The sequence below is a fragment of the Protopterus annectens genome, chromosome 4.part1 (assembly GCF_019279795.1).
Source record: "Protopterus annectens isolate FY-2018-M chromosome 4.part1, PAN1.0, whole genome shotgun sequence".
Classification (NCBI taxonomy): Eukaryota; Metazoa; Chordata; order Ceratodontiformes; family Protopteridae; genus Protopterus; species Protopterus annectens.
In genome coordinates this window covers 897030159-897042881 of record NC_056734.1, presented here as the reverse complement: position 1 = coordinate 897042881, position 12723 = coordinate 897030159, and the positions used below count along the sequence as shown (strand labels likewise).

Here is a 12723-nt window from a genome sequence, read left to right as displayed (position 1 = left end):
TTTGGGTTTGTGGTTAATTACCACCTTTACAGAAAAGGAAGTCTTCTTTCTTCCCCCTTTACACAGTGGAACATATAAGTCTCACAGGTATTGATATATATATATATATATATATATATATATATATATATATATATATATATATATATATACATAAAATATATATCTGTACAGAGACATATAAAAAATAATCTTAGCCATGAAGTGAGGTTTACACAAACTGTCAAATTTGAGATAGTTGTTTATAAAATATTTTGCTTATTTAATACTCATTACATGGGGAAAACAATTCATAGCATCAAAGTGAGAATGCAGAAGTATCTATGTGATGTTTCCAGTAATAAACATATTTAATAGTATATGTGCATTATACACTCCTATGCGTTCTCTTTGAACAATTTTTTACAATGTAGATTTTTAGTCCATGTGTTGCTAATATAACTAAGGAAACATTTTCTAGAGTTACATGGAGTAAATTTTTCTAGTCTAATATATGGGGGTCGTGTTTCATTTGAATATAAATAAAAGGTGGTCTAGAGAACAGGATAAGAGATATTTAGGGAAAATTAAGCTTTATTTATTATTTAGTGTGACAGAATGATGCCCAAGAAAATGAATCAGGTTCTTTCTATTGAAGCCACTTCCACACAAATTCATAAATTGTGATCTTTATATTTATTTATTTAACTACTTCTTCTTTTGGCTTTTCCTGGTTAGGGGTCGCCACAGCAGATCACCTGTCCGCTCATGATTGGCAGTGTCGAGTTGCCAGCCCGGCACCCAACCTTCCACAGAAGGCACACACATGCACACACTCACATCTAAGACCAGTTTAGAGTGTTCAGTCCACCTACAGCATGTCTTTGGGATGAAACTGGAGGAGCCGGCAGAAACCCACGTGACCACAGGGAAGACATGCAGACTTCACACAGAAGGCACCCCAGCTGAGGATCGAACAGGAGAACCTCTTGCTGCACCACTGTGGCCACCCTTTATTTATTTATTTAACAAAATGTACATATTAAAAAAAAAATATATATATATATATATATATATAAATGTGAATATTACATCATAGAATCATATAAATGTTTGCAGAGATCTAGCCTAATGGCTGATATGTAACATAGACTCCCAAGATATAAAACAAAAATAAAAACTGGATTAGACACAGCAAAATAACTATTTATTGTTTTATAAACATAAGCACTTTCATGGTCTAGCTAACCACTTCATCATACAACAGTCATAAAAAACACAACGAAATTTAAACAAATAACGAATTAAATCTTTCCAGTTAATATTCGTTAAGTGGCTTTTAAAGATATATTATTTAAATAAGAATAAATACATCATTAAGCTAAAACTTTATGCATATTTTAAAACCTCATAAATGTACAAAATTTTGAACTCAGATCATAAAAACAATTTCAGTGTTATAATGTTCTAGCTTTCAAAAATGGTTTTAGTGACACCTTATTATTTAAACCTGGAAACGTATCTGCTTGAAACAGCAGAATGCATTTTTGCTCTGCTGCTTCAGTAGTATTTTTCAAATCACCACCCCTCATTCCCCCAGGAATCACTTCTAAGACAAAAATTTAAATGTATGACTCTTGCTTTCTTTTCCTTAAAGTAGTACCTGATCAAATGATAATGGGGAGAGACAGTATGTGTACGTTTTATAGAAAGCAGGCATATCACTATTTTATGAATGTTCTGAATAAAAATGCCAAGTCTGCAAGATAACTAGACAAGAATGGTATGTCTAGTCATTTTTAGAGAGATCTCCACATTGTATTTAAAAATGAAAAAATAAAGAAAAAATAAAAGAGAAAGTGGGTCAGTAGGGGCACTGATCTCTACTCCATTTTTCAGTAAAGCAGATTAAGTATTTCAAGGTAGTACTAACAATAAGACACTAATAAAAGCTTTTAAATGAGTAAAACATAAGTCCATTGTAAGCCTGCGTGACCTCATATCTGGGAGTCAGTGCAGAAAATGAAGGCTCTAAGCTGTTTTTTAGCTGCTTACTGCAGACAAGCATCCAGGGTTTGATTTTCCCATCTCTGTTTGCTTACTTTGAGAGTCTAAGCATGTCATTTGATCAGAAAGGGCTTTTGCCTGGCCCCTAAAAAGAGACAGCTGTTTTCAGTGAGATTACTTGGTTAACAAATGTGTAAAAAATGACTGAAAAAAGATGCTGTAAACTGTAAACACTGGTTCCAGTCTAAACTCCTTCAAGTGTTATAATAAAGTATAAAGCAAACATACTGACAGTCTACATGCTTTGTGAATGTGGTGTAAATTTCAGCAAATCCTTTAAATGATTGTGATTCAGATTCTGTCGCTTTAATATGTGTGAAAAAGATAACTAATCGTTTTATGTGTGTGTTTCTTCTTTTCGTAGGTAGGGAATATGACAAGGATGGCAACTTGCGACCATGGTGGCAAAATTCCTCCGTAGAAGAGTTTAAGAATCGGACAGAGTGCATGGTGGAGCAGTATAACCAGTATTTTGTGAATGGGGAACACATTAATGGCAAGCAGACACTGGGTGAGAACATAGCAGACAATGGAGGCCTCAAGGCAGCATATAATGTAAGTCACAACACTTTGTGCAAAGAATATAAACATTTCACAACACAAGTCTACCTAATACGACTTCTATGGACGTTTTCCCAAAAACTTTATATAAGTTAATGCCGCAGCATGTATTCTCTACTTTTGATGATAATCAAAAGAAAATATTAACTTCTGACCTATTTTACAGCTTGCAGTGAACTCAGCAACTGCAAAAGTGTAAAATGCGTTCTTTGATTTATTACTTTTAGAGCCACTCACTGAGATCAGTAATGCTGATTATCTCTGAGGTATTGCAGTATGTGTGGTTATGCACAGTGCTGTGATCACACTCTGCTGCTCCTAATATGTCTTTTCCCTGACTCATTTTATAGCTGCTTCTTTCATTTTCCATTGTCCTTCTAATGATGGCGGCAAGCAGTGCCCCCTCCCATTTTCAACAGCATTTACTTAAACATACTAACTCAGATATTGTAATATGTCTGGAAAAGGAAAAATCTACACTTTATCACAATCATAATATGTCTGGAAAAGGAAAAATCTACACTTTATCACAGTTTCCATCTTTAAAGGACAACTATGCCCTACATACAACATTACTTTCTCCAGAGTATATTTTCCTCTCTATAGAATGTTTCCCATATGCCCACTTATTAAGGAGCATGACTTAGGCATTTCTTTTCCTGTTTGGCAATTCTGTCCAAAATTCAAAATTACCTTGTAGCCACTGGTAAGTTCCGGAATTATTTCTGAAGCTTCCACAATGAGTGAACAATAAAATGACTTAATTGGCTTTTGAAAACATTTCAAAACAACTAACTCACAAAAAAAAACACTTTCCAAGAGAGATTGGTTTCAGAAACTGTACAGTTTCTGTATTAGACCTAGCTGAACTGAATATTAGAGGTGTTGCCACTGATATAGATTTAGATGAGTTAATGTGGTAAGTAAGAATGCATGCCAATGTAAAACAAGGCTTAATGATCATATTAATTTGAAAAGTGTTTTGGAAAATAATATTTATTAATCAGTAATAAATGAATGTCTTATTAGTATACTCCTGGCAATGTTTCATATCTACTGATGTATTTTATTATTTGAAAAATCAGAGTTTGTAATGTTAAACATGTGTTTTTCAATGTGTTAATATAAGTCAGTTGTTTTTTAAATGTTTCCACAATCTGATGAAGTCATTTTTTAGTGAAAGTGTTGATTGTGGAAGTTTCAATAAATATTTGCTTAATTTAATATTGGTTCCAGAATTGTATTAAACCCTAGATGTTTGAATGTTAACTGTTGGCTGTGGATCATTGTCTAGCTTTTTTCTTTGCTTTTCTGTCCTAGTCATCTCCCTTTGTGAATACCATGGTAGGACAGTTTGTCTTCCTTGCTTTCATCATTGCATCTTGCCTATTATATCTGAAAATTTGTTGACAGTGACGCACATGCAACAAGGTACCTGAAGCTCTTTTTTTGTTATTTTTATAACCATTGTGTTTAAGGTGGAGGTGGGTTTACATCAAGGATCAGCTCTGAGCCCTTTCTTATTTGCAATGGCGATGGACAGGTTGACAGACGAGATCAGACTGGAGGACTATGATGCTTGCGGATGGCATTGTGATCTGTAGTGAGAGTAGGGAACAGGTTGCAGAGACCCTGGAGAGGTGGAGATATGTTCTAGAGAGGAGAGGAATGAAGGTCAGCAGGACTAAGACAGAATATATGTGTGTGAATGAGAGGGAGGATAGAGGAATGGTGAGGATGCAGGGAGTAGAGGTGGTGAAGGTGGATGAGTTTAAATACTTGGGATCAACAGTTCAGAGTAATGGTGGGTGTGGAAGAGAGGTGAAGAAGAGAGTACAAGCAGGGTGGAATAGGTGGAGAAGAGTGTCAGGAGTGATTTGTGATGGATGGGTACCAGTAAGAGTGAAAGGGAAGATCTACAAGAGGGTAGCGAGACCAGCTATGTTATATGGGTTGGAGACGGTGGCACTGACAAAAAGGCAGGAGTCACAGCTGGACGTGGCAGAGTTAAAGATGTTAAGATTTGCATTGGGTGTGATGAGGATGGACAGGAATAGAGGTCAGCTCAGGTTGGATGGCTTGGAGACAAAGCCAGAGAGGTGAGATTGCATTGGTTTGGATATGTGCTGAGAAGGGATACTGGGTATATTAAGTAAAGGCTGCTAAGGATGGAGCTGCCAGGTAAGAGAAAACGAGGAAAAGAGGAAGGCCTAAGATAAGGTTTATGGATGTGGTGAGATAGGACATGCAGGTGGTTAGTATGACAGAGCAAGATGCAGAGGACAAGAAAATATGGAAACAGATGATCCGCTGTGGCGACCCCTAACAGGAACAGCCAAAAGAAGAAGAATAAGATAACCATTGCAATAATAAAGCTATTCACACTCAAGATTTACAGCTGCCATACTGTATACTGTCATTTATAGCTGCTTTCTTTCCCTCTCCTGAGGCCATAAAGCTGCTACGACTTTGGTAGTCTGAAAGTGAAGAAACCTGATAACCACTGTGAACCATTTTATAGATTCCTAGGATGGTACTCGGCTATTGGCCCTAGGGCCTATACAAGCCTAGCCATAACAATTCCCTAGCTAAGTTTTTTTTTAAACCAGGAATTATGAGTCCCTGGCTTTCTCAAGGAAAGAAAGTCAGATGAAGCCAGGACCACAAACTCAAAATATTCTGTTCTTTAAAGGGGCTAATTTATCATAGCTGTTTCTTTACAGGTCTGTAAGCACTTTTTACTGATTGCATAATACTTGTGAAGGATATAGCTGTATAAGAATCACTACAAGCCTGTCACTAATACTTTTCGCTGAGTATTCTCAAAGTTCTCAGTGTTTTAGGTTATTCAAAATCTACACAAATGAGAGGCTCTACTAGGGAAATCAGTCTCATTGGCGGTGACTTCACAGTACATTATCAGTAAAAATTAGTTTTCCAAGAAAACAGGATCATATCCATATGTATTTTCCTATACTTGCATTAAGGATAAGAAGAACATTAAAATGATTGATATATTCTTATTGTACTGGTAGCAGGCTAGATTACGCATATCTTTACAACAAAATAACAGACATTGTTTTTCAGTTTCTTCTTGTGTTGGTCCATTAAATGCAAGAGCCAGGAGTAATTCACAAATGGTCATACATTAGAAAGTTAGTCAATGGAGTGCAGTCAGACTCAACTGTCTCTTTGGAGGTATGTGTTGGGTTGTGAGTCATAACTTGTGCAGAGGTGTCATCATACTCCCTTCCTTCTTTGTGGTATGGCTTCCAACATCTGTCCTTCTCTGATAAACACAAGACATGAGGTTCATCCTGCCCCTTCAAAGCCACCTCCATGTGGAGGATGAGTGCGGCCTCCAATGTCTGTAGTGCTAACACTGCACCTGTGTCATAAGACTGTGTCTTGTGTTTGGTTATTCATACATCTGTGAATATTGGTCTTGTCTATTCATTGCACCACAGATATAAGTTTGGTATTCCTTCAGCGTACAGTTATTGATGTGGTCATGCAAAAGACATTAACTATTTTCCTGATCATTTTCCACCTTTAGATGTGGGTCTTGTTTATCCATGCTTTGGTAAAGAATGGTTTGGTCATTTATCCATCTGTGAATGCACATGTGCAGATCTGGTTTCACCAATCCCATAGTGCCCATATGCTGCATTTTGCCACTTTGTCATCAGCATTGTTAATGGTTCTGTAGTGACTACGTCTGCTGCATTTCAAAGAGCTACTGATTGTTCTTGAGTAGTCTCGGGCCTAGTAATGACTTTAACTCTACATACCACAGAGTTGGGAAGTGATTTAATACAGATTTTGATATCTTTTTATCATTTTAGAAGAGACATATAGCACCCCAACACACATGCAGTTCTTGTGCCTAGTAATCAAATAAATATTTTCACTTCAGAAACAGTATAACTCAGAAATGAACCCTTCAGTCAAAAGCAAAATCAGTTATTGTTTCTTTCAAGTGTAAAATATAAATTACTGCTACATATGATGGCCTTAAGTTAATAAATGGTGTATCTGTTTATTTTAAAATGTAAGCTACAAGCTAAGAGACTAGAGCTGATTGTGGGTTTCTGGAATTATATGTTACTAATGAACAGGCAGAATCTACCTACACAATAGTGTTCCGACCCATCAGTTTAAAACCAGTCAAAATAGAAGAATGATTCATATCAAGAGAGGAATATTGCAAGTCCACTTCTAGCAGAAATATTGGATGTGCAAGTGTTTTTCCTAACCCAAATGGCAATAATGCAAACCACTTTCATTTCATGGCAGACATCAGACAGGAGTCCCCGTGGACTATGATGTATGCAGATGACATTGTGATCTGTAGTGAGAGTAGGGAACAGGTGGAGGAAACCCTGGAGAGAGAGAGATATGCTCTAGAGAGAAGAGGAATGAAGGTCAGCAGGACTAAAACAGAATATATGTGTGTGAATTAGAGGGAGGATAGAGGAATGGTGAGGATGCAAGGAGTAGAGGTGGTGAAGGTGGATGAGTTTAAATACTTGGGATCAGTAGTTCAGAGTAATGGTGAGTGTGGAAGAGAGGTGAAGAAGAGAGTACAGGCAGGATGGAGTGGGTGGAGAAGAGTGTCAGGAGTGATTTGTGACAGACGAGTACCTGTAAGAGTGAAAGGGAAGGTCTACAAGAGGGTAGTGAGACCAGCTATGTTATATGGGTTGGAGACTGTGGCATTGGCAAAAAGGCAGGAGTCAGAGCTGGACGTGGCAGAGTTACAGATGTTAAGATTTGCACTGGGTGTGATGAGGGTGGACAGGATTAGGAATAAGTATATTAGAGGGTCAGCCCAGGTTGGAAGGTTTGGAGACAAAGCCAGAGAGGCAAGACTACGTTGGTTTGGGCATGTGCTGAGGAGGGATGCTGAGTATATTGGGAAAAAGATGCTAAGGATGAAGCTACCAGGTAACAGGAAAAGAGGAAGGCCTAAGATAAGGTTTATGGATGTGGTGAGAGAGGACATGCAGGTGGTTGGTGTGACAGAGCAAGATGCAGAGGACAGGAAGAAATGGAAACAGATGATCTGCTGTGGTGAACCCTAATGGGAACATCTGAAAGAAGATGATGATGATTTTCATTTCATGGCAGAGCAAACCTCCTGTAAGACTTGCTTTTTTGCAAAAAGACAGTACCAGAAGAGGTCAGGTACCAAGAACAATAGAGACAGGCCAATGAAAGGGAAGTGGCCTCTTTAAGATGGTTTCCAGAATAAAGTTCAGTCAACATAGGGCAAGAAATATGCCTGAAATAAATTACACCTTGGAAGAACAATAATCCATCCATTATTAGTGATGGCTGACAAGATGACAGCTGAAAATGGCACAGACAACTCTGCAAACATGTTATATACATACTCCAAATGCCTGAAATATATCCAACTATCAAGTGGCACAATGCAGCTGTTAGTTTCTATCATAAGGGCGCAGTCAGTGCACAAGTCACAAAGAGTAAAGTACCACTGAAAATAACAGAAAGACATACAACCTAGCTGTATGACCTTGCTTAAATTACAAAAGATTTGGTTAAGCAAAATCAGATTGGCAGGCATGAGGAATATACTATACCCCCAGACATTGAGTGACAGGCACAAGCAGATTCTTCTCACTAAAAACAAGTTTAGCATAGAACCATGTCATTTGTGAACTGAGCCATTATTTTCCCCAAAGACTTACTGCCGTGCTAAAATTACATTTTAAGCAGAGTTTCTACAGCTTATGTTAGATCATGTTTCAGATCTAACTGCTCTTGTTAAAAGGTTAATATTATTTAAAAAAGCTGTTTTGATTTCCTACAGTCTGTTCCATTTGGAAAATGCCCACAACCGGCATACGCAGTATTGGAGGCTCATATTCAGAAAAATAAGCAAAAGTACAAAAGGACTAATTCAGAACCATATAACAATCTAAGGCAAACAGTAGTTGTTTTTTAATAAAGCAAACAAGACTATTCATCTTAAAATGCACATCTTTTTCTAAATAATCAAGACTGAATAAGAAGTAGTTTTCCCAGCGCAACACACTCTTAGAAGATCTAGACACAGCGCCTTCCTAAAACCAAGAAAATTTAAATGTGATTCAAAATAAGTAGCCTTGAACTGTGGCAGTTGTTATCTCCTGTGCCGCACTGTGTCAGGCTACACACCCATGCCACAGTTATTTATATACTGACTTCAGGATCTCTGTATTTTGAAGAACGTGGAATTCTCCAATGTACAGCAACTTTATTTCCCCATACCTACAGTTGAATTGTCTAATTTCTGAAAATTATGCTTCATATCCTTTAAAATTAGAAAAGGAACCTGCCAGGCATAGCTGGTATAACTGGAAGCAGAGTGAATTTTCCAAAAATAAGCTTTAAATTCAAAATCAAGTCAAAAGAATAGGTAGGAGATTTTAAAATAATATTCAACATTTTCAACAATCAGAGTAAGTCAAAACAAACAAATTATTAAAACATATCAATTAAAAATTATGTACATTAGTCCATATCAAGGTTTATGTTTGAAATAAATAAGTATATCATTAATATTTTTCAATCAGATCATTTGATTTTTCCATTTAATATACTGATGTGTAATATTCGGTGTTCTCATTTTAATGGTTAACAATTCTTTTTTTCACACACTTTTAGCTAAATATATAAATTCTGAAAATTATATAGTATTTTTACATTTTCAATTCAGTGTAATAACTTTTCTTGTAACTGCTAAAATTGACCAAAAAAGAGACACTTGTGTTCTTGGGCTAGGAGATTTTTTTGACCTAAGTCTTTCTTATAAAAATATGGAAAATTCCTACCTTTGCAAATATGTGGCCTGCTGCAGTGTCATCATGGGTGCTGGAACCATAGAGCCAGGGGGAAGGTGAGCCCCCCAGTTTTACAGCTCCAAGACCTGTCAGGAAAAATTAATGAAATGGAGTTTTCACGCTAACATGGATTCACGCGGGGAAGTTAAACTAACTAAACTAGCTGTTCTTGTTCTCTTATTGCTCCGTGTTACAGGAGTTATGCTGCTGCTGTTCTGTTGGTGCTGTCAGAGCCAGAGTCATGCCAGTAAGGAGAGTTTTGTTCTTTTATTTGCAGGAGTTATGCTGCTCATGTGTGTGTGTGTGTGTGTGTGTGTGTATAAAATGCCCCAGTTGGGTGTACCTGGTGGTTAGTGTTACTCAGACTCAATCAAGAGCCTGAATTCTCTATCCATACCACCACTTGTGATTCAAGGAGTTCAGTCCATAGCTTTCAACAGTCCAGATTTTTCACAGAATATTTGGCTCATACTTTTGGTCTTTTCCTCTTAAAATTTGTGTTTTTCTGGCAAATCATTGAGAACTGACTTCATTAAATAATGATAGCTCTTTAAGTTTCAGTCTTCCTATCTTTCAGGAAACACATGGTAACATAAAACACTTTATTTAGCAAGTTTCTAAGTTTATACAAGCAATATTTAAAATGTGTCCCTGGTTTTGGGCCTTTGTTCCTCCCCCCAAATAAATTTTGGCTTTTTCTAGATTTCTTGTGTTGCGAAGTTGAGACATTTAGTTGATCGTCAAGTGGATTTTACAAGGAGCTGAGTGCTTCGGGGGAAGAGAAGTTTAATGCTACTTATGCTAAGTTGCTTGCATTGTTAGTAGCACTACAGGTAGAATACTTGCTTTTGATGCAGAAAGCTGTGGGTTCTACTCCCACAATATGCAGATAGATCGCTGATACTGTACTGTGTTGTACTTTAATGGGAGTGGATGCTGCAGTCCTATGAATGTCCTCCTTTGGAGGAGTTACTTAGTAACTGTGAACCCATTATCAGTTTACCATCCATTCCCCATTGCAAAATTACTAGCTTATCATTTTTAATGTAGCATAGGGAATTTATTCTTCAAGGGCAACAGGCACATTATTTGTAGATGAAACAATGAAATATAAAGTTGTTTGCTAGCAGCAACCTCTTCATTAGTTACAGATCCCTTTAATATGGAATTATTTAGATGACTTAACTTCTGCAGAGATTTTGCATATTTACTGATATTGGTGGATTGCAATGACAGAAGTTTGAGTGGTCTTTTATGGTTGAAATTTTCTGAAATGGGTAGTTTTGTCATTATTGGTTCATACATTTTGTTTCATTGCTCACTAGACGACTGTTCCAAACTACAAATTTAAAACACATTCTAACAAGTGGTGTTGTATTATACAAGGAATATAATGTAATACAATCAAGTTAATACAATCAGGAAGGTGAATCAAAGAACGTATACATGTATGCTTGCTCACAGGATGCAGGAGATCAAAACAGAGGAAGAGACCAGTCACCAGTGGAGTTCCCCAGAGTTTGGTGCTGAGACATTTTCTGTCTGGGATATACATCTCAAAAGTAAAAGAAAATACCAAAGGGCTTTGGCCGACTAGGTCTGAGATGACAGCAAGCTAGGAGCAGTTATTGAATCCCCAGAGACATCAGTATGCTCTACACCTTTCAATGGCTAAACTATCAGGTATCAATGTCCATGCTGAAGTATATGACTTAGACAAGAATATCTGGCATTGCATCAGCAGATTACTTTAGAAAGTAAAGGCAAAGAGACCATAAGCAATGTTATTGGTATTACTGTATACTTGAAAAATGTCTGGCCATATAAGATTTAGTGAGCATGGTTGTGGTGTTCTGTCCATATGAAGCATGTTTAGTGTATTCTGAATCAAATACAATGGGACATAGAGAATTTATTTGTTAAGCAATAGTGATTTTGTATGACAAACACCTCTCAAAAAGTCCAAAGTCGTCAAATGTAACTTGATAAATTAAAATCTTACCTTCTTGGAACTTGTTGATTAATACTGTCAAAAAGAGAAATGTAATAAAGTACATCATAAAGCACCAAGCACTTGATCGATTAAGCAAAATCTAAGCAGACCTCTACGTAGAAAAAAGACAGCTTTAACTGTGAATGTATTCATCTTCAAAACACACTATTGGAGCTATCTTAAAGCAAATGTCATTTCTGAGTGTGGAGAAAGTGACTCATTCTGTGTCCACAACTCTTAAACTATGTTGCTTAGTTCTGTCGCTTTTAGTTTGTAACGTTTGAGTTGCAGCTCCATGAATTTTCATCCAGCTGAAAAGAATGGTCAGGCCTCCAGCTTGATGAAATAGTTAAGAAAACATAGGTTCATAGGTTCATAGGTAGGTACTAGGCTATCGGCCCGAGGGCCTACATAAGCCTAGCCAACAAGGATCCCTGGCTTACGCCAACCAAGAAAGTTATTTTCCTGTGCCACTGTCGAGCAGAGACACAAAAGTGATCCCCGGGTTGTATTTCCTATTTCCCATCCACTCATCAAGATTTTTCTTGAAGAGGGCTAATGAAGAACTTTGCTTGACATAGATGGGTAGCCTGTTCCAGAGTATGGGAAGTCTCTGGGACAGGAATCTATCCCTCCAGCATGTCCTGTTTATTGTGGTGACAAGGTTTAGGTCCCTAGAGCATGTAGCACGGAGGGATTGGGATTTCTTTAGGTGTAGCATGTCCAACAGCTCTGGGTTTGACATAGCTTTATATGTTAGGCAGAGATCACCTCAGAGTAGGCGATATGCTATGGAGTAAAGCTGGAGTTTTTTGAGACGGTCAGTGTAGGGCATCTGTTTGAGGCCAGTAATCCTCTTTCTGAGGTACTTTTGTGGCCTTTCCAGCTGCTGCAGATGTCTTGTGAGGTACATTCCAAAAGGGGCGTTGTACTCTATAATGGGTCTAATGAGTGTCTAGTAGAGGAGAACAATGACCTCTTTTTTCCTGGATGAGAACCCTTTTATGATGAGGTGTGCCATGTTGAAGGACTTCCTGACTACTGTGGTGATGTGACTATCAAAGGACAGATTATTGTCCAGCTGGGTCCCAAGGTCTCTTATCACACATTCGGTGTTAAGTAGATTGCTGTCTGTGTAGTAGTTCATGGGTACAGAGTTTTTACCAAAGGGGATGACAATGCACTTTTTGGCAATGAGCTTGAGGACATGGCTCTGACACCAGGCATCTATCTCAGTGAGGCCCTTCTGTAGGATGTCCACATCATTTGGGGACT

At 37.6% G+C, this 12723-nt stretch overlaps 1 protein-coding gene across 1 annotated transcript in view; it reads left to right on the top strand.

Moving 5' to 3' along the window:
- Positions 1 to 12723, top strand: part of ECE2 (endothelin converting enzyme 2) — a 1144316-nt gene that overhangs the window by 1059094 nt on the left and 72499 nt on the right. The window contains exon 18 of the mRNA XM_044070640.1: positions 2411 to 2601. Within this exon, the coding sequence (XP_043926575.1) occupies positions 2411 to 2601 (191 nt within the window). The remainder of the gene's footprint in view (positions 1 to 2410; positions 2602 to 12723) is intronic.